This window comes from Perca fluviatilis, chromosome 16 (genome assembly GCF_010015445.1).
Source record: "Perca fluviatilis chromosome 16, GENO_Pfluv_1.0, whole genome shotgun sequence".
NCBI lineage: Eukaryota > Metazoa > Chordata > Actinopteri > Perciformes > Percidae > Perca > Perca fluviatilis.
Genome location: NC_053127.1, coordinates 35,073,707 through 35,099,044, shown reverse-complemented (window position 1 = coordinate 35,099,044; position 25,338 = coordinate 35,073,707). Strand labels below are relative to the sequence as shown.

Genomic DNA, 25,338 nt, shown 5'->3' with positions numbered 1-25,338 from the left:
ACACCGTCGCTGAGTGCGCTAAGGCAGGACCAAACCATTTCATGCAGATACAGGGGGGTGGTCGGTCAATATGGTTTACTTTTTGGTCAATGGGAATATTTGACTTTTACTGCCAAAAACAAGTAAAACAAAGAGATCATTAATTATATTATTATATTTGAAATATATATACTTGAATGATGATGGTTTAATAATTTTATATTAGTTTTTACTTATTTTTTGGGGCCCCTGTCAGTCATGGGCCCTTGGAATTGTCCTAACTTTTCCCCCCTATACGGCGCCCCTGTGTGTGTGTGTGTGTGTGTGTGTGTGTGTGTGTGTGTGTGTGTGTGTGTGTGTGTGTGTGTGTGTCAGTGAGTGAAAGAGGAGGGGCGGTGTCGAAGTGTAGTTCTAACACAAAACAACTCCCAAAATGGCTACTCCTGTGAGCTGCACAAAACTATTTAGCCTCAAGAGGGCGGTAGTGGTGCTGGGTGCACGAGGAGGGGGTTGAACAGGTCGAGGGTGGGGTTGCTAGGCAACCCCACGTGTTAAGCTAGCAGCGTTAGCTCGGGAGCTACGTGGCTAGCTTGTGTCCGTGTGTGTGTTAGTAAAAGGAACAGAATAAAGGAGGAAAACAAAAGAGACACTCTGATCTTAGTTATCGATAACGGCCAGCTCAGTGGCTAACAGCTGATTTCCGCGATTGTCTCGCAGACAGTAACTAAACTCTGTGAAAGGAGTGGTTTAGCAGGTAGCACTTACGGTTTTTAACCAGCTAGCTACTTAACACAACAAAATCAAACAGTATAGTGATCCATTTATACATTCACAGAAAACAGATTAATAATCACGTATAGACCAGTACATAATTAAAATCACAGATCACATTAATGGCAACAAGTGGTAGCGAACCCTTTGCTCATTAATAAAACACACTACTTATCTCTGCCCAGACGTCAGCCTTTTTACGGTGTGTTCAGTCCGTTTGTTGCTGTCCATAGATTTCCACAGAAATATAACAGAACGGGTCCCTGGCGCTCGTCAGCGGCCACGGAGAAACTTCCCTCCAAAAAGGCAGCAAGGGGCAAGTTTAGTCGACTTTGAGAAGAAAAACTCCGTTTCCTTCTCACTGCAGATATGAAAACACTGGTGCGTTTTCAAGGATCCACCGAAATTAAATCCACTTTCCCCAGAAAATGGAAGTTCAGCACAAGCGCTTGCGTGCCTCCTGTCAGCAATGTGAGTTGCAAGTGAAGACAACAGGATTTTGGGTGATCAGGCTTATTTATAGGTCAAGACTCCATGCTGTGTTTATGGTCCCGCTGACCCAATAGGAAGACTCAAAACTCTTGAAAGTGTCGAGACTACAATCTTGTAGTTCTTTGACTTCCTGCCAGTTGTGAGGCTTGTCCCTTCTGGCTGGGACTTTAGCATAGAGGTGTGAATTAACCAGGCTTTGGGGTTTACATACAGGCCACGATTCCTTTGTCTCTCTGGTCAGCTCAATCTGAGGCCTTTTTGGTTAAATCAGGTTTAACCAGCTTCTTGGTCCCCAACACACAGATGAAAGCATTGGTCACCTAGAGAGCCTGATCGCTGAGCATAGACATAGATTTTGCAGTGTTTTTCCACAAGGGAAATTGATTCCAAAACACCATTTTGAAGAGCATTATCCGCAGCTCATTAAAGCATTTGGCCCACTAGTGTCCTTATGGACGATGAGGTTTGAAGCTAAGCACAGCTTCTTTAAGAAGATTGTGAGACAGACTAACTGCTTCCGTAACATTTTGAAGTCTATGGCAAAAAAACACCAGTCCATGATCGCTTACCATCTCCATGGTTCATGTGTCAAAAAAACCTGCTGTCTCTGTATCAAAGATGTCAAGAGTTCCATTAGAGGTTGTAAATGAGAACATACAGGAATTTCTATCACAGAAACTTCCTGAAGAGACAGTTGTTCATTTGACAAACCAGGCAGAGTTTCAGGGAACCAGTTACAGTATTGGCATGATGTTGGTATATGGCTCCACTGGTGGGTTGCCTGACTTTGCTGAAATATTGCAAATGATCGTTGTACGTGACAGCTTGGTGTTTACAGTGAAATTGCAAAGTGCATGGTACTATGAGCATTTTAGATGTTTCAAGTTGGAGTCCACAAGCATAGTGAAAGTAATTGAGCAGTCACAACTCACTGATATATACCCATTGAGTACCTATGCAATGGAAGGCGATTGAATGGTTTCTCTTAAACACCACATCTGCTTGTCAAACTAGGTAAAGTATCACTTAAAACTTTGAAATCAATTTGTGCCGTATTGTTATTAACACTGTCAGGATTTATTTGTGTATTTATTACAGATTTAAACCTTTTAAAAACAATATTTATTGTATACTTTTTCTGATCTGTCTAGAGCATGCATTCATTATTGGCACTTTTAAACTTAGAAAATATATTGTTTGCTATTATTGAATCATGTCTTTGTTCTTTGTTTTGTCTTGCAGTTCTGCTTGCCCAAGGTTGTGATGATGTCTGCACCCACTCAACTGCATGTTATTATTGAAGAGACTAAAGTTCACAAGTTGACACTACTAGATGGAATCCCTAGCACAGTAGATGAACTTTTGGCAGCTGCACAGGATCATTTTCAACTCCAAGGGAGTCCTTAACTCCATGTACATGGACAAAGATTTTGATAACCAATTCTTCACTCTAACATCAACAGATGTAGTTAAGGACAAAGACACAATCAAACTAGTTAAAACAGAAGAACCTTCTGTTTTTCTTACATTGACTCCCATCAATGAGGTTGCTGCGTCCCCCCCTCCAGTGTCACTGGATTTGTCTTTCCAGGATGACAGCATCATTTTACCACAGCCCTCAGAGTATCGATCAGAACCAACTAATTTTGTGGTACCCACTTTTCATTATAATATTGAAATGCTCCTTCAAGCAGGAAATAAGGCTTATGAAAGTGATGGCTCGCTTCTTCAGAATCCAAGCATGAACTCTAACATACTCAAGAAACTTGCTGAAGCAATATTCCACTACACTGCCTATCCTACTGGTCTTCACATACTGGCAGTTGTAGAAGCTCTGATAAAAAAGCATCCATGCCTAAGGGAGCCCGGAACCTCATTCTCAGGCTTGTACGGGTGGCAGCAGCGTCTTAAATACAAGATGGCTAATTACCGTTCTAAAATGAGAAGGCTTGATGTACCTTGCCCTGAGCTTGATATCAACTCCTTGAAAAGGAAATCCCCTGGTGAAAAAAATCCTGCCAAAAATTGCAAGAGACCAAAGAGAGCAGAGGTGAACTACCTTCCTCCACATCCAAGTGGAGAAACGAACAACAGTCTGGAGATGGAGAGACAGGAGCTTCTTAAGGAAGTGAAAAAGAAGAACAACACTAAGGTGATTCAAGAAAAAATGGCAAAAACATTCTCCTGTCGAAGGCTTGAGGTAGTGAGTGGGAGTCCTGCTGCTGGCGACTTTCAACAGAGATGGCCTGCTTTGTTTTGTGAAGCTGAGGTAAGTGAATCTATAAACCCTCAAAGATGTTACTTGCTCCACTAGACAATAACAATAATTTGTTTTAATAAAAGATATTATGGACTACTATTCCTGACTGACACATGAACATAAATAAACTTGAAATGCACTTCTCTCAGAGTTAAATGTAGACAAATAGTGTTCCTCTTGATCATTGCGCTAGTATTTGGCCCATTACTTGATGTTGTACTTGTGAATCTTTTGTCAATTTAGATAAAGGAGGAATTCAGGAGGATTACTACAATTTCCCTGGAGCAAACCTTCATGTACAAACTCGACAACTTCACACCAAAACTTATTGCCCTGATGAAGGCCAAGGGAGGAGTCGTGGGGACCAAGCTGAGGCCATTCTTGGACAAACTGAGTCAGGTGTGTTTGGTAAAAATTGTGCGTTTTCTCTGCTCTGTCTCCCTTTTTTTTACGTCGCTTCCCAATATGAATGCACGCACAGCACAAATCCTCACACTCAATGATAGCTACATTTCTTAACATCATCTGCCTTATACAAAACTACAGAAATTGATAATGTACACCTTAATAGACAGAACATCAGCCAACACCCAGTAGAAACATGTTACCTTGTGCTTCTCACATATGTCAAAATCATCCGAGTAAAGTAGAATTGAAAGTCTGAACTCACACTTGGTAGTTTCTATGCCCCTGCACACTCCATCTTTCCACACATGCTATGTGTACTTAAATGACAGCTTCTTCCTTGCAGATGCATGCTGTCATTTGACAATTCATTGTGTATGAATAATGGTTAATTATTAATACAATATTAATCTGTTCACAGAACCAAAGCATCGAGATGAGACTTGAAGCTATTATCCGCAGCCTCATACTCTACCTTGGTGAGAAAGAAGAGGAACTTTTTGAAGATTGCCTGGTAAAGCATGATTTTTATTTTTTCTGTAAATGTTTCCTGTAATGACAACGATTAAAATTGTAATGTGTTATCATTCAAGTGCAAGCTAAAGTAAGTGAGAAAAGGTGCAGAGGCACACAATTTATGTTGTCATTGTAATGATTAGATACAAGTAGATTTTCGGGGGCTACCATCTGTGCAGTGCAGCCATCTTGTGTCTGTGTGTTCTACAAATGTTTTGCTAATATTGGCTCACTGTAAAATAGATTTAACTAAATGTAACATAATCTGAGCTCTCCTTAATGATGTTCCTTTTTAGCGTCTTCATCCCCAGATAATGAAGTCACTTTTTGTTTCTCAATGGGATTGTCTTAATTTGTTTGTATGCAGGAGGACAACCGCAGTGATGCCACTCAGCACATCCTCAAGATCCTGGTGGTCCATGGTGATGATGGAGAGCACCCAGTGGATGTGTCCATCATGCTTGAAGGCAAGAAGATGCTGCCAGGATGTGCCGCTAAAGCTTGTACGCTGCTAATGGGGCTCATTTATGCCCTCAACCTTGCTTATCCCCCAACACTGCGCTACACTTTTGAGGTATTTCAGAAACTGTTCCTGGAACTGGATGGGATTAAGCTGTCTCCAAAAGTACAAGCCTTAAAGTTAAAGCTGCTGTCTTAAATGCTGTACAGTTCAACTTGTCCCTGGTCAACTATTTGTGGGAAGTTGAAGTCTTGCACAGCAGTTTAATAATCCGTCAGGAAACGAACCATATCAGACCCCAGGCACCAGGAACTGCGGCCATCCTTAAGTCTCCTAACGTTACCGGTGTTCGTGCCAGAAATCTCTAGCTGCCTACAGTTAAATTTAGACGACCAAAGGTGAGTGTCCTGTGGTGACGATAGCTAAGTTTAAGTACCAAAACAACTAAGATTACAAAAAAGTGATGGGGGCGATCATTCCGGGCAGCTGGGAGATCTTCTGCACAACAACGGCCATCGGACGTCTCTGCCGCCCCGGAGATTCTGCCAGCCATTCCCACCCACACCCATGAAGTAACATTAAAGGTCCCATGACGTGGTGCTCTTTGGATGCTTTTATACAGGCCTTAGTGGTCCCCTAATACTGTATCTGATGGCTCTTTTATATATTTGCTCGTTTGAAAGCCATGATGTCTCTCTCTCATGGGCGGGCCAAATTCTCTAAAGTCCATGCTAAGGTCTCCGGCCGAATAGTTCACCAGACTATACTTCAGACGTGTAATAATAAAGCCAGTCTGTCATACTGTGACAGGACACAAACCTCCAAGGTAAACAACAGATTCATTTAATTAAACACTGTATAATCTCATCATATCATATCTAGTTTTAGGATTATATTTGAATGGCTCTAGTTCCTTTGTTTGAACTTAGTAAATAAATGGATTACAATGGTAGTATCAGTCTACTACTGTTATAAGTTATGTTAATTAATAACAAGCAGCTTTTAATACAAGTAAATTAATACGCTTAACAGAAAAATGTTTTAATGTGGACAGTTTTATTTGACAAGAAAGGTTTGTTCAAATAAATAATTTATTTAACACATCAACACATTTATTTTTTAAATAAATAATAAATGCCTTATTTAGTTGTTTTTTAAAATAATTATAACATAACAAGGTAAACCAGTGAATACTTTAAAAAAAGCAAGAAAAAAGAACCAGCAATACAACAACAAAACAAAATAGTGTGAACTTGGCAAGGTCAGGTCTATAAATAACTATTAAATATTTTCTGTAATTAAGTGAAAATTCATTCTTAAGTTCAATACATTATGTTTTAAAATTGCAATATGTTAGCCATAGAGCCCTTGGCAGCAGCCATAAGGGGGGAGACTAACTTCCCCAGGCGTTGCGGTAGGAGGGGTAGGGCACAAACTTATGTTTTATGTTGATGATATACTTTTTGTGTCTGAACCCAGTAGATCAATACCCTATCTACTCAGGATCATTGACTCTTTCTTTAAAAATGTTCAAGTTATAGGGTAAATTGGTCAAAGTCAGAAGTGTTGCCTTTAACAGCTCAATGTCCCGTTACAGCCTTAACAATCAGGTGCGTTTCAGTGGCCCAAGCAAGGTATCGTATATCTTGGTATGTTATTCCCTCCCCAGTTAAAAGACCTTGTTAAAGTTAATTTGGATCCATTATTGAATAAAATCTCTTGTGATGTTAACAGATGGGAGACTCTCAATCTCTCAATAGAGGTCAATGTTATAAAAATGGTTTGTGTTCTCAAGCTGAATTACCTTATCCAATCTCTTCCTCTTCCTTTCTAATTTAAGGCATATGGCCCACTGGTCACGTCCTCCTGGGAGAGCCCCACCCTGGTATTGTATTGAGCAATCTGTTCTTGCCTCATCATCGCCGTTACAAAGCCTGTATGTCAAACTGTATGGTGAGGCAAAAACACATCCGATAATCTCTCTTAAAAGTTGTGCGGACTAAAGTGGCTTGGCTGTTTGAATTGGATCCATATCTAAATACTTAACCAAGTATTTGGCGAAATCCAAAGTTATGTATTGTTAGATCTACCCTTTTTTGTGGGATTGGTTGGAAAAGGGAGTTGTTACACTGGAGGATCTGTATCACAGTGACATATTGTAATCATTTGAGCATGTGGTACAGCAATTTGGAATCCCTAGGTCTCAAGTTTTAGATATTTGCAACTTCTCCATCTGTTGGTGGGGATTTTTGGATCCAGTTATTCAGCCCCGAAGGCACCAGAATGTTTAGATAAGGTGTTGAAATATGGAAAAGGTCATGAGGCTTCTGGGTATTATTCTATGCTTATGCAGAACCTAGGGGATGGAGCCTGGTCAGCCCTCAAGAAGACTTGGGAAAGGGATCTGAATATTACACTGGATGATGAGGAGTGGGACAGAAACAGTAGGAATTTTAAAACTACGTCACGCGATGTGACTTCAAGATTATACATTGCTTCTATTGGACTCCTTCCAGATTGTTTAGACTTGGTATGAAAGACACACAAAATAGTTGGAAATGTAAGACAAAGGACGGCCAATTACTTCATGTCCTATGTTCCTGTCATAAGGTCCAGGAAATTTGGACTGGGATACATAATCTATGTTGGATTGCAGGGACCCAGGTTCCATTCAGCCCAAGATTATTTGTCAGTCCTAAACAGGATGGATAAGCACATAAGAAGCTGAGTCCAAACTAGTAATGATAGCTGTCAATCCAAGAGTGGGCTTGTGAGATAGCTAGGGTGGCTGCGTTTAACAAAATGTCATACAAATGGTTTGCCAGGTTGGATGTCTGCACTAGAAAATGGGGAAAGTACCTGAGCCTTCTGCAGGGCGCCTAAGAAGCTTTGTACTGGGGAGAGACATGTTTAATGGCTCATTTAAACATGTTTATTTGCTTAATAGTTAATTGTTTTTTTTGTTATTTTGTCTGCATATTGTAGTTACTGTGTCATCTTTTCTTGATTTTTGTTTGGGTGGGTGGTAATGATAAAAGGGCGGATATGTTCATGCTGTAAAATGTATTTTTTGTAAGTTGTTTGTAAAATAAAATGCAATATGCAAACTACAAATAATGCACTCACTCTTAAAGTTATTTAAGTAAACTATCAAATCTTATTTTGTTAACCAATAAATGAAGCTTGAAGCTATAGCATAATTTCAGTCAGGAACACTATCCTGTTGCAAGGTTTTATCTTTTGTGCATCCTGTCATTCACTCCTCTCATGCACTCCTCCCATGCATGCTTACTTACCGACACACCTACATTGTTAGCCTATCATTCTGCTGCTGCATCTGTTTAAATATGATTCTCTCCATGCCTTTAGTACGTTTATGCTGCTGTTATGAGCATGCTGTGTTCACGGCTGTTCAGTTATTTCAATATGTTGTCTCTGTTGTTGGCATCGCCAGTCTTAACAGGTTCATCAGCCTCTTCAGCCAATCAGCCTCATCAGAATCATCAGCCACAACCTCCACCAGTGTCTGGACTCCATGGGGGGATTCATCTCACTGCTGCTTAGGGCAGACGCCCCTCATTACAATTGTTCCTGTAGAATCTTTCTGCAACTTTCTGCCAAGACATTATTATCACATATCATTCGTTATAATAAACATTCATCATTACTTCATATACTTGTCTCTCCTGATTGAAATATATGACATATGCAAACAAACATGGTGCAATACAGGCAAGGCACTTTCAAGACACACAAGCCTCACACATTTTGCACTCTGATCTGCAGAAATACCTTAACATTTTGAGTTACTGTATTACTTTTTGTTAGTGCTCATCATGGTTTAACAAAGTGTCAAAAGAGTAGTTTGAATTCACTTAAGCAACTCTACTATAGAATAAAACATCTGGCTGGTAAATTTCAATTTTTCAGCTATCTGGACTTCCAAAAAGAAACAATTTGCAGACAATGAAATACATACTTGCTAAACTAAAAAAATAAAAAGTAAAAATGTTAAGTTGTTATCTTTGGATTACAAGTGATTAAGACAAATACTTGTTTAAGAAAAGTAGAAATACTGTATTTCAAATGTATGCCAGGAACATTAACATTTGTAATGACAGTGACATAGACCTGTCTTTCAGACTTGCTTGCAGCAGGGACAGCAAGGGCAGCAGCATCGATAGCAAAAATGCCGGAGTTGACAAAGGAGTCCGCTGGATGTCTCTGGAGCTGCATCAGTTTCTTCTACCTTCATCTTCTCTTGATACATTTTAGCAGAAGTCTGTTGTTTTACATGCATTGTTCCATCCCTTGTGGTTATATCGACCTTGAATGTTTGATTAGCTTTATCAATACTTGTCAGTGTACACAGTTTTTCTTTCTCACTAAGCATCTGAACTTGAAGTTGTTGGATCTCTCTGTATTTTTTATCCAGTGTTATGCTGTCTCTCTCGCAGTCAATTTGGGATGTCATGTCCTTACTTAGTCCTTGTTTCAGCTTATTCTCCAGTAGTTCCTTTTCTTTCTGTAACCATGTTCTCTTAACAAACTGATTGATCACCTTTAGTCTTTTCTCTATGTTGTTTTTCATCTCATGGCTCATGCACTTCATCTGATTGATCTCCTTCCGCTCCATTTTAGTATCCTTCCAGATCTTTCGCAAACAATCTCTTCTTGACATTTTCTCGTCTGTAAAATCATCTGGCTCAGGAGCCAACTTGAACATCTTCTGTTTATTTTTCCCTTCATCTTCCGCCACCATCAGCAGCAGACCTCCCCCCTTAGTTTTCAAGTATTTAGGTTTTCTTTCAAGATCATGTATATCTCCCTCTAACTTCCACTGATGTTCAAATTCTTCCGTCTGGATCATGGCATCTGACTGGAAGACACCCTTCTCACATTCAAACTCTTTAGGTTTATTAAAATACTGTTCATCAACATCTTGCTCCTGAAGCCATTCCTTTACAACCTCACTTTGTACCGCTTTGTCAAGCATTATTGTCACCATATGTTTCTTCTCTTTTTGCATCAGGTCATAATAACCAGTGACCTTATTTTTCTGTTTATCAAGTTCATCACACTTATGTTCCAATACTGAGTTCGATTGGAGCATGTCTTTATATTTCTGTCCAAATTTGTCCATATTCTTTCTAAAGTCCTCATGTCTCCTTTGATTCAACTCTTTGAGTTTTGCGCTGAGACTTACCATGAAGTTCATTAACCTGGTGAGCCGGACCTTTGTAATTTTCAGCTCGGACAGTTCTCCTTCCATCCTCTTATTTTCATTTAAAAACCTTTCTCTCTCACTTTCAGTAGTTGTCTTTATTTGATACAATTGTTGTTTTTCTTGGTTTATCTTATCAAACTGACTGTCTGCATGTTCTTTCTGCTTTTGTAGCTCAGTCTTTGTGATTTCCAGTTTGTCTTTTCCCTCTTCTATATCTTGTATCACTTGTTCTAATATGTCACTTTGTTTCAGAATGTCAGACCTCATCAGCTCCAAGTCCAGTTTCTCCTTGTTCATCATTTCACTCTTTCTATCCAGATCCTCTCTGTCTTGCTTCTGCTCTGCCTTTAGTTCTATAAGATGTGTCTTTTCCAACTCAGCCTCTTGTCTGTGTTGATTGGCCATTTCTTGTCTCTGCATGACAATTTCTGACATCGTACTCTTCAAACCTTCTCTTTCTCTTTGTAATATCTCAGTGTAAGATGACATATTTTCCTTCAGTTTATCCAGAGCCTCATGCTTTTGCCCCAAAACACTCAACAGTTTTAATAAGTCTTCATTGTTTTGCTCCAGTCTCATGATTTTGTTTTTCACGTCTTCACTCATCCTTTCATCAAGCTGTTGCAGCTTTTCCCTCAGATATTCTAGGGATTTCAATTCATTCAAGAGTTGATCTTCTCTCATTTTCACCTCAGACCTTTCTCCTTCCATTCTGTCCTTTTCTTTCTCGAACATTCGTCTTTCCATGTCAGTACTAATCTTCATCTCATTGAGTTGTTCCCTCTCTCCACTAATGCGTGGTCGTGGCGGCGCTTCAACCTCTTCTTTCTTCCTCGCAAGATCCTTCCTCAAAAGTTCCAGTTCCTTTCTTTCTACCAGTAAACTAATTCTTTTTGTTTTTGTGGTTTCCATTTTTTGTATTTGTCTTTTGTGCTCTTCTTCCTTGAGTTGTTGTTGTTGTTGTTTTAAGGTAATCCTGTTCATGCCTTTGTTAAGTTTGTCTCTTTCCGTTGAGAGCGGGGTCAGAGGTCGATTATATGTTGGTTTTCTGTCTGTTGATCTCATCAAACTGACTGTCTGCATGTTCTTTCTGCTTTTGTAGCTCAGTCTTTGTGATTTCCAGTTTGTCTTTTCCTCTTCTATATCTTGTATCACTTGTTCTAATATGTCACTTTGTTTCAGAATGTCAGACCTCATCAGCTCCAAGTCCAGTTTCTCTTTGTTCATCATCTCACTCTTTCTATCCAGATCCTCTCTGTCTTGCTTCTGCTCTGCCTTTAGTTCTATAAGATGTGTCTTTTCCAACTCAGCATCTTGTCTCTGTAGATTGGCCATTTCTTGTCTCTGCATGACAATTTCTGACAGCGTACTCTTCAAACCTCTTTCTCTTTGTAATGTCTCAGTGTAAGATGACATATTTTCCTTCAGTTTATCCAGAGCCTCTATGCTTTGCCGCCCCAAAACACTCAACAGTTTTAATAAGTCTTCATTGTTTTGCTCCAGTCTCATGATTTTGTTTTTCCGTCTTCACTCATCCTTTCATCCAGCTGTTGCAGCTTTTCCCTCAGATATTCTAGGGATTTCAATTCATTCAAGAGTTGAGCTTCTCTCATTTTCACCTCAGACCTTTCTCCTTCCATTCTGTCCTTTTCTTTTTCGAGGCATTCGTCTGTCATTGTCAGTACTAATCTTCATCTCATTGAGTTGTTCCCTCTCTCCACTAATGGTGATCGTGGCAGCTTCAACCTCTTCTTTCTTCCTGTTGAGATCCTTCCTCAAAAGTTCCAGTTCTTCTCTTTCTACCAGTAAACTGTTCTTACTGGTTTCCAGTTCTTGTGTTTGTCTTTTGAACTCTTCTTCCTTGAGTTGTTGTTGTTCTTGTTTTAAGGTAATCCTGTTCATGACATTGTCAAGTTTGTCTCTTTCTGTCTGAAGCTGAAGGGTCAGATCTTTAATGTTGGTTTTCTGTCTGTTGATCTCATCAAACTGACTGTCTGCATGTTCTTTCTGCTTTTGTAGCTCAGTCTTTGTGATTTCCAGTTTGTCTTTTTCCTCTTCTATATCTTGTATCACTTGTTCTAATATGTCACTTTGTTTCAGAATGTCAGACCTCATCAGCTCCAAGTCCAGTTTCTCTTTGTTCATCATCTCACTCTTTCTATCCAGATCCTTTCTGTCTTGCATCTGCTCTGCCTTTAGTTCTATAAGATGTGTCTTTTCCAACTCAGCATCTTGTCTCTGTAGATTGGCCATTTCTTGTCCCTGCATGACAATTTCTGACAGCGTACTCTTCAACCTTCTCTTTCTCTTTGTAATGTCTCAGTGTAAGATGACATATTTTCCTTCAGTTTATCCAGAGCCTCATGCTTTTGCCCCAAAACACTCAACAGTTTTAATAAGTCTTCATTGTTTTGCTCCAGTCTCATGATTTTGTTTTTCACGTCTTCACTCATCCTTTCATCCAGCTGTTGCAGCTTTTCCCTCAGATATTCTAGGGATTTCAATTCATTCAAGAGTTGAGCTTCTCTCATTTTCACCTCAGACCTTTCTCCTTCCATTCTGTCCTTTTCTTTCTCGAGCATTCGTCTGTCATTGTCAGTACTAATCTTCATCTCATTGAGTTGTTCCCTCTCTCCACTAATGGTGATCGTGGCAGCTTCAACCTCTTCTTTCTTCCTGTTGAGATCCTTCCTCAAAAGTTCCAGTTCTTCTCTTTCTACCAGTAAACTGTTCTTACTGGTTTCCAGTTCTTGTGTTTGTCTTTTGAACTCTTCTTCCTTGAGTTGTTGTTGTTCTTGTTTTAAGGTAATCCTGTTCATGACATTGTCAAGTTTGTCTCTTTCTGTCTGAAGCTGAAGGGTCAGATCTTTAATGTTGGTTTTCTGTCTGTTGATCTCATCAAACTGACTGTCTGCATGTTCTTTCTGCTTTTGTAGCTCAGTCTTTGTGATTTCCAGTTTGTCTTTTTCCTCTTCTATATCTTGTATCACTTGTTCTAATATGTCACTTTGTTTCAGAATGTCAGACCTCATCAGCTCCAAGTCCAGTTTCTCTTTGTTCATCATCTCACTCTTTCTATCCAGATCCTCTCTGTCTTGCATCTGCTCTGCCTTTAGTTCTATAAGATGTGTCTTTTCCAACTCAGCATCTTGTCTCTGTAGATTGGCCATTTCTTGTCTCTGCATGACAATTTCTGACATCGTACTCTTCAAACCTTCTCTTTCTCTTTGTAATATCTCAGTGTAAGATGACATATTTTCCTTCAGTTTATCCAGAGCCTCATGCTTTTGCCCCAAAACACTCAACAGTTTTAATAAGTCTTCATTGTTTTGCTCCAGTCTCATGATTTTGTTTTTCACGTCTTCACTCATCCTTTCATCCAGCTGTTGCAGCTTTTCCCTCAGATATTCTAGGGATTTCAATTCATTCAAGAGTTGAGCTTCTCTCATTTTCACCTCAGACCTTTCTCCTTCCATTCTGTCCTTTTCATTCTCGAGCATTCGTCTGTCATTGTCAGTACTAATCTTCATCTCATTGAGTTGTTCCCTCTCTCCACTAATGGTGATCGTGGCAGCTTCAACCTCTTCTTTCTTCCTGTTGAGATCCTTCCTCAAAAGTTCCAGTTCTTCTCTTTCTACCAGTAAACTGTTCTTACTGGTTTCCAGTTCTTGTGTTTGTCTTTTGAACTCTTCTTCCTTGAGTTGTTGTTGTTCTTGTTTTAAGGTAATCCTGTTCATGACATTGTCAAGTTTGTCTCTTTCTGTCTGAAGCTGAAGGGTCAGATCTTTAATGTTGGTTTTCTGTCTGTTGATCTCATCAAACTGACTGTCTGCATGTTCTTTCTGCTTTTGTAGCTCAGTCTTTGTGATTTCCAGTTTGTCTTTTTCCTCTTCTATATCTTGTATCACTTGTTCTAATATGTCACTTTGTTTCAGAATGTCAGACCTCATCAGCTCCAAGTCCAGTTTCTCTTTGTTCATCATCTCACTCTTTCTATCCAGATCCTCTCTGTCTTGCATCTGCTCTGCCTTTAGTTCTATAAGATGTGTCTTTTCCAACTCAGCATCTTGTCTCTGTAGATTGGCCATTTCTTGTCTCTGCATGACAATTTCTGACAGCGTACTCTTCAAACCTCTTTCTCTTTGTAATGTCTCAGTGTAAGATGACATATTTTCCTTCAGTTTATCCAGAGCCTCATGCTTTTGCCCCAAAACACTCAACAGTTTTAATAAGTCTTCATTGTTTTGCTCCAGTCTCATGATTTTGTTTTTCACGTCTTCACTCATCCTTTCATCCAGCTGTTGCAGCTTTTCCCTCAGATATTCTAGGGATTTCAATTCATTCAAGAGTTGAGCTTCTCTCATTTTCACCTCAGACCTTTCTCCTTCCATTCTGTCCTTTTCGTTCTCGAGCATTCGTCTGTCATTGTCAGTACTAATCTTCATCTCATTGAGTTGTTCCCTCTCCACCCACTACGTATGGTGGCGGCTTCAACCTCTTCTTTCTTCCTGTTGAGATCCTTCCTCAAAAGTTCCAGTTCTTCTCTTTCTACCAGTAAACTGTTCTTACTGGTTTCCAGTTCTTGTGTTTGTCTTTTGAACTCTTCTTCCTTGAGTTGTTGTTGTTGTTGTTTTAAGGTAATCCTGTTCATGACATTGTCAAGTTTGTCTCTTTCTGTCTGAAGCTGAAGGGTCAGATCTTTAATGTTGGTTTTCTGTCTGTTGATCTCATCAAACTGACTGTCTGCATGTTCTTTCTGCTTTTGTAGCTCAGTCTTTGTGATTTCCAGTTTGTCTTTTTCCTCTTCTATATCTTGTATCACTTGTTCTAATATGTCACTTTGTTTCAGAATGTCAGACCTCATCAGCTCCAAGTCCAGTTTCTCTTTGTTCATCATCTCACTCTTTCTATCCAGATCCTCTCTGTCTTGCATCTGCTCTGCCTTTAGTTCTATAAGATGTGTCTTTTCCAACTCAGCATCTTGTCTCTGTAGATTGGCCATTTCTTGTCTCTGCATGACAATTTCTGACATCGTACTCTTCAAACATTCTCTTTCTCTGTAATATCTCAGTGTAAGATGACATATTTTCCTTCAGTTTATCCAGAGCCTAATGCTTTTGCCCCAAAACACTCAACAGTTTTAATAAGTCTTCATTGTTTTGCTCCAGTCTCATGATTTTGTTTTTCACGTCTTCACTCATCCTTTCATCCAGCTGTTGCAGCTTTTCCCTCAGATATTCTAGGGATTTCAATTCATTCAAGAGTTGAGCTTCTCTCATTTTCACCTCAGACCTTTCTCCTTCCATTCTGTCCTTTTCTTTCTCGAGCATTCGTCTGTCATTGTCAGTACTAATCTTCATCTCATTGAGTTGTTCCCTCTCTCCACTAATGGTGATCGGGGCAGCTTCAACCTCTTCTTTCTTCCTGTTGAGATCCTTCCTCAAAAGTTCCAGTTCTTCTCTTTCTACCAGTAAACTGTTCTTACTGGTTTCCAGTTCTTGTGTTTGTCTTTTGAACTCTTCTTCCTTGAGTTGTTGTTGTTCTTGTTTTACGGTAATCCTGTTTGCGACATTGTCAAGTTTGTCTCTTTCTGTCTGAAGCTGAAGGGTCAGATCTTTAATGTTGGTTTTCTGTCTGTTGATCTCATCAAACTGACTGTCTGCATGTTCTTTCTGCTTTTGTAGCTCAGTCTTTGTGATTTCCAGTTTGTCTTTTTCTTCTTCTATATCTTGTATCACTTGTTCTAATATGTCACTTTGTTTCAGAATGTCAGACCTCATCAGCTCCAAATCCAGTTTCTCTTTGTTCATCATCTCACTCTTTCTATCCAGATCCTCTCTGTCTTGCTTCTGCTCTGCCTTTAGTTCTATAAGATGTGCTTTTCCAACTCAGCATCTTGTCTCTGTCGATTGGCCATTTCTTGTCTCTGCATGACAATTTCTGACATCGTACTCTTCAAACATTCTCTTTCTCTTTGTAATGTCTCAGTGTAAGATGACATATTTTCCTTCAGTTTATCCAGAGCCTCATGCTTTTGCCCCAAAACACTCAACAGTTTTAATAAGTCTTCATTGTTTTGCTCCAGTCTCATGATTTTGGTTTTCACGTCTTCACTCATCCTTTCATCCAGCTGTTGCAGCTTTTCCCTCAGATATTCTAGGGATTTCAATTCATTCAAGAGTTGAGCTTCTCTCATTTTCACCTCAGACCTTTCTCTTTCCATTCTGTCCTTTTCGTTTCTCGAGCATTCGTCTGTCATTGTCAGTACTAATCTTCATCTCATTGAGTTGTTCCCTCTCTCCACTAATGGTGATCGTGGCAGCTTCAACCTCTTCTTTCTTCCTGTTGAGATCCTTCCTCAAAAGTTCCAGTTCTTCTCTTTCTACCAGTAAACTGTTCTTACTGGTTTCCAGTTCTTGTGTTTGTCTTTTGAACTCTTCTTCCTTGAGTTGTTGTTGTTCTTGTTTTAAGGTAATCCTGTTCATGACATTGTCAAGTTTGTCTCTTTCTGTCTGAAGCTGAAGGGTCAGATCTTTAATGTTGGTTTTCTGTCTGTTGATCTCATCAAACTGACTGTCTGCATGTTCTTTCTGCTTTTGTAGCTCAGTCTTTGTGATTTCCAGTTTGTCTTTTTCCTCTTCTATATCTTGTATCACTTGTTCTAATATGTCACTTTGTTTCAGAATGTCAGACCTCATCAGCTCCAAGTCCAGTTTCTCCTTGTTCATCATCTCACTCTTTCTATCCAGATCCTCTCTGTCTTGCTTCTGCTCTGCCTTTAGTTCTATCAGATGTGTCTTTTCCAACTCAGCATCTTGTCTCTGTAGATTGGCCATTTCTTGTCTCTGCATGACAATTTCTGACAGCGTACTCTTCAAACCTCTTTCTCTTTGTAATGTCTCAGTGTAAATGACATATTTTCCTTCAGTTTATCCAGAGCCTCATGCTTTTGCCCCAAAACACTCAACAGTTTTAATAAGTCTTCATTGTTTTGCTCCAGTCTCATTTTTTTGTTTTTCCGTCTTCACTCATCCTTTCATCCAGCTGTTGCAGCTTTTCCCTCAGATATTCTAGGGATTTCAATTCATTCAAGAGTTGATCTTCTCTCATTTTCACCTCAGACCTTTCTCCTTCCATTCTGTCCTTTTCTTTCTCGAGCATTCGTCTGTCATTGTCAGTACTAATCTTCATCTCATTGAGTTGTTCCCTCTCTCCACTAATGGTGATCGTGGCAGCTTCAACCTCTTCTTTCTTCCTGTTGAGATCCTTCCTCAAAGTTCCAGTTCTTCTCTTTCTACCAGTAAACTGTTCTTACTGGTTTCCAGTTCTTGTGTTTGTCTTTTGAACTCTTCTTCCTTGAGTTGTTGTTGTTCTTGTTTTAAGGTAATCCTGTTCATGACATTGTCAAGTTTGTCTCTTTCTGTCTGAAGCTGAAGGGTCAGATCTTTAATGTTGGTTTTCTGTCTGTTGATCTCATCAAACTGACTGTCTGCATGTTCTTTCTGCTTTTGTAGCTCAGTCTTTGTGATTTCCAGTTTGTCTTTTTCCTCTTCTATATCTTGTATCACTTGTTCTAATATGTCACTTTGTTTCAGAATGTCAGACCTCATCAGCTCCAAGTCCAGTTTCTCTTTGTTCATCATCTCACTCTTTCTATCCAGATCCTCTCTGTCTTGCTTCTGCTCTGCCTTTAGTTCTATATAAGATGTGTCTTTTCCAACTCAGCATCTTGTCTCTGTCGATTGGCCATTTCTTGTCTCTGCATGACAATTTCTGACATCGTACTCTTCAAACTTCTCTTTCTCTTTGTAATGTCTCAGTGTAAGATGACATATTTTCCTTCAGTTTATCCAGAGCCTCATGCTTTTGCCCCAAAACACTAAACAGTTTTAATAAGTCTTCATTGTTTTGCTCCAGTCTCATGATTTTTGTTTTTACGTCTTCACTCATCCTTTCATCCAGCTGTTGCAGCTTTTCCCTCAGATATTCTAGGGATTTCAATTCATTCAAGAGTTGAGCTTCTCTCATTTTCACCTCAGACCTTTCTCCTTCCATTCTGTCCTTTTCTTTCTCGAGCATTCGTCTGTCATTGTCGTACTAATCTTCATCTCATTGAGTTGTTCCCTCTCTCCACTAATGGTGATCGTGGCAGCTTCAACCTCTTCTTTCTTCCTGTTGAGATCCTTCCTCAAAGTTCCAGTTCTTCTCTTTCTACCAGTAAACTGTTCTTACTGGTTTCCAGTTCTTGTGTTTGTCTTTTGAACTCTTCTTCCTTGAGTTGTTGTTGTTCTTGTTTTAAGGTAATCCTGTTCATGACATTGTCAAGTTTGTCTCTTTCTGTCTGAAGCTGAAGGGTCAGATCTTTAATGTTGATTTTCTGTCTGTTGATCTCATCAAACTGACTGTCTGCATGTTCTTTCTGCTTTTGTAGCTCAGTCTTTGTGATTTCCAGTTTGTCTTTTTCCTCTTCTATATCTTGTATCACTTGTTCTAATATGTCACTTTGTTTCAGAATGTCAGACCTCATCAGCTCCAAGTCCAGTTTCTCTTTGTTCATCATCTCACTCTTTCTATCCAGATCCTCTCTGTCTTGCTTCTGCTCTGCCTTTAGTTCTATAAGATGTGTCTTTTCCAACTCAGCATCTTGTCTCTGTCGATTGGCCATTTCTTGTCTCTGCATGACAATTTCTGACATCGTACTCTTCAAACCTTCTCTTTCTCTTTGTAATATCTCAGTGTAAGATGACATATTTTCCTTCAGTTTATCCAGAGCCTCATGCTTTTGCCCCAAAACACTCAACAGTTTTAATAAGTCTTCATTGTTTTGCTCCAGTCTCATGATTTTGTTTTTCACGTCTTCACTCATCCTTTCATCCAGCTGTTGCAGCTTTTCCCTCAGATATTCTAGGGATTTCAATTCATTCAAGAGTTGAGCTTCTCTCATTTTCACCTCAGACCTTTCTCTTTCCATTCTGTCCTTTTCATTCTCGAGCATTCGTCTGTCATTGTCAGTACTAATCTTCATCTCATTGAGTTGTTCCCTCTCTCCACTAATGGTGATCGTGGCAGCTTCAACCTCTTCTTTCTTCCTGTTGAGATCCTTCCTCAAAAGTTCCAGTTCTTCTCTTTCTACCAGTAAACTGTTCTTACTGGTTTCCAGTTCTTGTGTTTGTCTTTTGAACTCTTCTTCCTTGAGTTGTTGTTGTTCTTGTTTTAAGGTAATCCTGTTCATGACATTGTCAAGTTTGTCTCTTTCTGTCTGAAGCTGAAGGGTCAGATCTTTAATGTTGATTTTCTGTCTGTTGATCTCATCAAACTGACTGTCTGCATGTTCTTTCTGCTTTTGTAGCTCAGTCTTTGTGATTTCCAGTTTGTCTTTTTCCTCTTCTATATCTTGTATCACTTGTTCTAATATGTCACTTTGTTTCAGAATGTCAGACCTCATCAGCTCCAAGTCCAGTTTCTCTTTGTTCATCATCTCACTCTTTCTATCCAGATCCTCTCTGTCTTGCTTCTGCTCTGCCTTTAGTTCTATAAGATGTGTCTTTTCCAACTCAGCATCTTGTCTCTGTCGATTGGCCATTTCTTGTCTCTGCATGACAATTTCTGACATCGTACTCTTCAAACATTCTCTTTCTCTTTGTAATATCTCAGTGTAAGATGACATATTTTCCTTCAGTTTATCCAGAGCCTCATGCTTTTGCCCCAAAACACTCAACAGTTTTAATAAGTCTTCATTGTTTTGCTCCAGTCTCATGATTTTGTTTTTCACGTCTTCACTCATCCTTTCATCCAGCTGTTGCAGCTTTTCCCTCAGATATTCTAGGGATTTCAATTCATTCAAGAGTTGAGCTTCTCTCATTTTCACCTCAGACCTTTCTCCTTCCATTCTGTCCTTTTCTTTCTCGAGCATTCGTCTGTCATTGTCAGTACTAATCTTCATCTCATTGAGTTGTTCCCTCTCTCCACTAATGGTGATCGTGGGCGCTTCAACCTCTTCTTTCTTCCTGTTGAGATCCTTCCTCAAAAGTTCCAGTTCTTCTCTTTCTACCAGTAAACTGTTCTTACTGGTTTCCAGTTCTTGTGTTTGTCTTTTGAACTCTTCTTCCTTGAGTTGTTGTTGTTCTTGTTTTAAGGTAATCCTGTTCATGACATTGTCAAGTTTGTCTCTTTCTGTCGAAGCTGAAGGGTCAGATCTTTAATGTTGGTTTTCTGTCTGTTGATCTCATCAAACTGACTGTCTGCATGTTCTTTCTGCTTTTGTAGCTCAGTCTTTGTGATTTCCAGTTTGTCTTTTTCCTCTTCTATATCTTGTATCACTTGTTCTAATATGTCACTTTGTTTCAGAATGTCAGACCTCATCAGCTCCAAGTCCAGTTTCTCTTTGTTCATCATCTCACTCTTTCTATCCAGATCCTCTCTGTCTTGCTTCTGCTCTGCCTTTAGTTCTATAAGATGTGTCTTTTCCAACTCAGCATCTTGTCTCTGTCGATTGGCCATTTCTTGTCTCTGCATGACAATTTCTGACATCGTACTCTTCAAACATTCTCTTTCTCTTTGTAATATCTCAGTGTAAGATGACATATTTTCCTTCAGTTTATCCAGAGCCTCATGCTTTGCCCCCCCCAAAACACTCAACAGTTTTAATAAGTCTTCATTGTTTTGCTCCAGTCTCATGATTTTGTTTTTCACGTCTTCACTCATCCTTTCATCCAGCTGTTGCAGCTTTTCCCTCAGATATTCTAGGGATTTCAATTCATTCAAGAGTTGAGCTTCTCTCATTTTCACCTCAGACCTTTCTCCTTCCATTCTGTCCTTTTCATTCTCGAGCATTCGTCTGTCATTGTCAGTACTAATCTTCATCTCATTGAGTTGTTCCCTCTCTCCACTAATGGTGATCGTGGCAGCTTCAACCTCTTCTTTCTTCCTGTTGAGATCCTTCCTCAAAAGTTCCAGTTCTTCTCTTTCTACCAGTAAACTGTTCTTACTGGTTTCCAGTTCTTGTGTTTGTCTTTTGAACTCTTCTTCCTTGAGTTGTTGTTGTTCTTGTTTTAAGGTAATCCTGTTCATGACATTGTCAAGTTTGTCTCTTTCTGTCTGAAGCTGAAGGGTCAGATCTTTAATGTTGGTTTTCTGTCTGTTGATCTCATCAAACTGACTGTCTGCATGTTCTTTCTGCTTTTGTAGCTCAGTCTTTGTGATTTCCAGTTTGTCTTTTTCCTCTTCTATATCTTGTATCACTTGTTCTAATATGTCACTTTGTTTCAGAATGTCAGACCTCATCAGCTCCAAGTCCAGTTTCTCTTTGTTCATCATCTCACTCTTTCTATCCAGATCCTCTCTGTCTTGCTTCTGCTCTGCCTTTAGTTCTATAAGATGTGTCTTTTCCAACTCAGCATCTTGTCTCTGTCGATTGGCCATTTCTTGTCTCTGCATGACAATTTCTGACATCGTACTCTTCAAACATTCTCTTTCTCTTTGTAATATCTCAGTGTAAGATGACATATTTTCCTTCAGTTTATCCAGAGCCTCATGCTTTTGCCCCAAAACACTCAACAGTTTTAATAAGTCTTCATTGTTTTGCTCCAGTCTCATGATTTTGTTTTTCACGTCTTCACTCATCCTTTCATCCAGCTGTTGCAGCTTTTCCCTCAGATATTCTAGGGATTTCAATTCATTCAAGAGTTGAGCTTCTCTCATTTTCACCTCAGACCTTTCTCTTTCCATTCTGTCCTTTTCATTCTCGAGCATTCGTCTGTCATTGTCAGTACTAATCTTCATCTCATTGAGTTGTTCCCTCTCTCCACTAATGGTGATCGTGGCAGCTTCAACCTCTTCTTTCTTCCTGTTGAGATCCTTCCTCAAAAGTTCCAGTTCTTCTCTTTCTACCAGTAAACTGTTCTTACTGGTTTCCAGTTCTTGTGTTTGTCTTTTGAACTCTTCTTCCTTGAGTTGTTGTTGTTCTTGTTTTAAGGTAATCCTGTTCATGACATTGTCAAGTTTGTCTCTTTCTGTCTGAAGCTGAAGGGTCAGATCTTTAATGTTGATTTTCTGTCTGTTGATCTCATCAAACTGACTGTCTGCATGTTCTTTCTGCTTTTGTAGCTCAGTCTTTGTGATTTCCAGTTTGTCTTTTTCCTCTTCTATATCTTGTATCACTTGTTCTAATATGTCACTTTGTTTCAGAATGTCAGACCTCATCAGCTCCAAGTCCAGTTTCTCTTTGTTCATCATCTCACTCTTTCTATCCAGATCCTCTCTGTCTTGCTTCTGCTCTGCCTTTAGTTCTATAAGATGTGTCTTTTCCAACTCAGCATCTTGTCTCTGTCGATTGGCCATTTCTTGTCTCTGCATGACAATTTCTGACATCGTACTCTTCAAACATTCTCTTTCTCTTTGTAATATCTCAGTGTAAGATGACATATTTTCCTTCAGTTTATCCAGAGCCTCATGCTTTTGCCCCAAAACACTCAACAGTTTTAATAAGTCTTCATTGTTTTGCTCCAGTCTCATGATTTTGTTTTTCACGTCTTCACTCATCCTTTCATCCAACTGTTGCAGCTTTTCCCTCAGATATTCTAGGGATTTCAATTCATTCAAGAGTTGAGCTTCTCTCATTTTCACCTCAGACCTTTCTCCTTCCATTCTGTCCTTTTCTTTCTCGAGCATTCGTCTGTCATTGTCAGTACTAATCTTCATCTCATTGAGTTGTTCCCTCTCTCCACTAATGGTGATCGTGGCAGCTTCAACCTCTTCTTTCTTCCTGTTGAGATCCTTCCTCAAAAGTTCCAGTTCTTCTCTTTCTACCAGTAAACTGTTCTTACTGGTTTCCAGTTCTTGTGTTTGTCTTTTGAACTCTTCTTCCTTGAGTTGTTGTTGTTCTTGTTTTAAGGTAATCCTGTTCATGACATTGTCAAGTTTGTCTCTTTCTGTCTGAAGCTGAAGGGTCAGATCTTTAATGTTGGTTTTCTGTCTGTTGATCTCATCAAACTGACTGTCTGCATGTTCTTTCTGCTTTTGTAGCTCAGTCTTTGTGATTTCCAGTTTGTCTTTTTCCTCTTCTATATCTTGTATCACTTGTTCTAATATGTCACTTTGTTTCAGAATGTCAGACCTCATCAGCTCCAAGTCCAGTTTCTCCTTGTTCATCATCTCACTCTTTCTATCCAGATCCTCTCTGTCTTGCTTCTGCTCTGCCTTTAGTTCTATAAGATGTGTCTTTTCCAACTCAGCCTCTTGTCTGTGTCGATTGGCCATTTCTTGTCTCTGCATGACAATTTCTGACATCGTACTCTTCAAACCTTCTCTTTCTCTTTGTAATATCTCAGTGTAAGATGACATATTTTCCTTCAGTTTATCCAGAGCCTCATGCTTTTGCCCCAAAACACTCAACAGTTTTAATAAGTCTTCATTGTTTTGCTCCAGTCTCATGATTTTGTTTTTCACGTCTTCACTCATCCTTTCATCCAGCTGTTGCAGCTTTTCCCTCAGATATTCTAGGGATTTCAATTCATTCAAGAGTTGAGCTTCTCTCATTTTCAGCTCAGACCTTTCTCTTTCCATTCTGTCCTTTTCATTCTCGAGCATTCGTCTGTCATTGTCAGTACTAATCTTCATCTCATTGAGTTGTTCCCTCTCTCCACTAATGGTGATCGTGGCAGCTTCAACCTCTTCTTTCTTCCTGTTGAGATCCTTCCTCAAAAGTTCCAGTTCTTCTCTTTCTACCAGTAAACTGTTCTTACTGGTTTCCAGTTCTTGTGTTTGTCTTTTGAACTCTTCTTCCTTGAGTTGTTGTTGTTCTTGTTTTAAGGTAATCCTGTTCATGACATTGTCAAGTTTGTCTCTTTCTGTCTGAAGCTGAAGGGTCAGATCTTTAATGTTGATTTTCTGTCTGTTGATCTCATCAAACTGACTGTCTGCATGTTCTTTCTGCTTTTGTAGCTCAGTCTTTGTGATTTCCAGTTTGTCTTTTTTTTTTTCTATATCTTGTATCACTTGTTCTAATATGTCACTTTGTTTCAGAATGTCAGACCTCATCAGCTCCAAGTCCAGTTTCTCTTTGTTCATCATCTCACTCTTTCTATCCAGATCCTTTCTGTCTTGCTTCTGCTCTGCCTTTAGTTCTATAAGATGTGTCTTTTCCAACTCAGCATCTTGTCTCTGTCGATTGGCCATTTCTTGTCTCTGCATGACAATTTCTGACATCGTACTCTTCAAACATTCTCTTTCTCTTTGTAATATCTCAGTGTAAGATGACATATTTTCCTTCAGTTTATCCAGAGCCTCATGCTTTTGCCCCAAAACACTCAACAGTTTTAATAAGTCTTCATTGTTTTGCTCCAGTCTCATGATTTTGTTTTTCACGTCTTCACTCATCCTTTCATCCAACTGTTGCAGCTTTTCCCTCAGATATTCTAGGGATTTCAATTCATTCAAGAGTTGATCTTCTCTCATTTTCACCTCAGACCTTTCTCCTTCCATTCTGTCCTTTTCTTTCTCGAGCATTCGTCTGTCATTGTCAGTACTAATCTTCATCTCATTGAGTTGTTCCCTCTCTCCACTAATGGTGATCGTGGCAGCTTCAACCTCTTCTTTCTTCCTGTTGAGATCCTTCCTCAAAAGTTCCAGTTCTTCTCTTTCTACCAGTAAACTGTTCTTACTGGTTTCCACTTCTTGTGTTTGTCTTTTGAACTCTTCTTCCTTGAGTTGTTGTTGTTCTTGTTTTAAGGTAATCCTGTTCATGACATTGTCAAGTTTGTCTCTTTCTGTCTGAAGCTGAAGGGTCAGATCTTTAATGTTGGTTTTCTGTCTGTTGATCTCATCAAACTGACTGTCTGCATGTTCATTCTGCTTTTTTAGCTCAGTCTTTGTGATTTCCAGTTTGTCTTTTTCCTCTTCTATATCTTGTATCACTTGTTCTAATATGTCACTTTGTTTCAGAATGTCAGACCTCATCAGCTCCAAGTCCAGTTTCTCCTTGTTCATCATCTCACTCTTTCTATCCAGATCCTCTCTGTCTTGCTTCTGCTCTGCCTTTAGTTCTATAAGATGTGTCTTTTCCAAGTCAGCCTCTTGTCTGTGTCGATTGGCCATTTCTTGTCTCTGCATGACAATTTCTGACATCGTACTCTTCAAACCTTCTCTTTCTCTTTGTAATATCTCAGTGTAAGATGACATATTTTCCTTCAGTTTATCCAGAGCCTCATGCTTTTGCCCCAAAACACTCAA

General features: G+C 39.4%; 5 protein-coding genes across 5 annotated transcripts; 1 reads left to right on the top strand and 4 right to left on the bottom strand.

Moving 5' to 3' along the window:
- Positions 1 to 2,463: 2,463 nt before the first annotated feature.
- On the top strand, positions 2,464 to 5,512 carry LOC120543600. Its single transcript, XM_039776740.1, has 4 exons — positions 2,464 to 3,511; positions 3,746 to 3,901; positions 4,329 to 4,421; positions 4,791 to 5,512. Exons 1-4 carry the CDS (start codon positions 2,597 to 2,599, stop codon positions 5,079 to 5,081), a joined length of 1,455 nt encoding a protein of 484 aa, XP_039632674.1. The 5' UTR covers positions 2,464 to 2,596; the 3' UTR covers positions 5,082 to 5,512.
- Positions 5,513 to 7,096: 1,584 nt separating this feature from the next.
- Positions 7,097 to 10,910, bottom strand: LOC120575608 (chromosome partition protein Smc-like). Its single transcript, XM_039826409.1, has 2 exons — positions 9,015 to 10,910; positions 7,097 to 8,497 (listed from the first exon to the last, which is right to left on the bottom strand). The coding sequence occupies exon 1, from the start codon at positions 10,873 to 10,875 to the stop codon at positions 9,022 to 9,024; it is 1,854 nt and encodes a 617-aa protein (XP_039682343.1). The 5' UTR covers positions 10,876 to 10,910; the 3' UTR covers positions 7,097 to 8,497; positions 9,015 to 9,021.
- Positions 10,911 to 11,862: 952 nt separating this feature from the next.
- Positions 11,863 to 15,150, bottom strand: LOC120575607 (trichohyalin-like). The gene is made up of 2 exons (XM_039826408.1): positions 14,606 to 15,150; positions 11,863 to 13,691 (listed from the first exon to the last, which is right to left on the bottom strand). The coding sequence occupies exons 1-2, from the start codon at positions 15,140 to 15,142 to the stop codon at positions 12,402 to 12,404; spliced, it is 1,827 nt and encodes a 608-aa protein (XP_039682342.1). The 5' UTR covers positions 15,143 to 15,150; the 3' UTR covers positions 11,863 to 12,401.
- A 68-nt stretch (positions 15,151 to 15,218) lies between these two features.
- On the bottom strand, positions 15,219 to 15,923 carry LOC120543613 (trichohyalin-like). Its single transcript, XM_039776754.1, has one exon. It carries the CDS (start codon positions 15,921 to 15,923, stop codon positions 15,219 to 15,221), a length of 705 nt encoding a protein of 234 aa, XP_039632688.1.
- A 4,333-nt stretch (positions 15,924 to 20,256) lies between these two features.
- Positions 20,257 to 25,233, bottom strand: LOC120543612 (trichohyalin-like). The gene has a single exon (XM_039776752.1). The coding sequence runs from the start codon at positions 25,231 to 25,233 to the stop codon at positions 20,257 to 20,259; it is 4,977 nt and encodes a 1,658-aa protein (XP_039632686.1).
- Between the last annotated feature and the right edge of the window lie 105 nt (positions 25,234 to 25,338).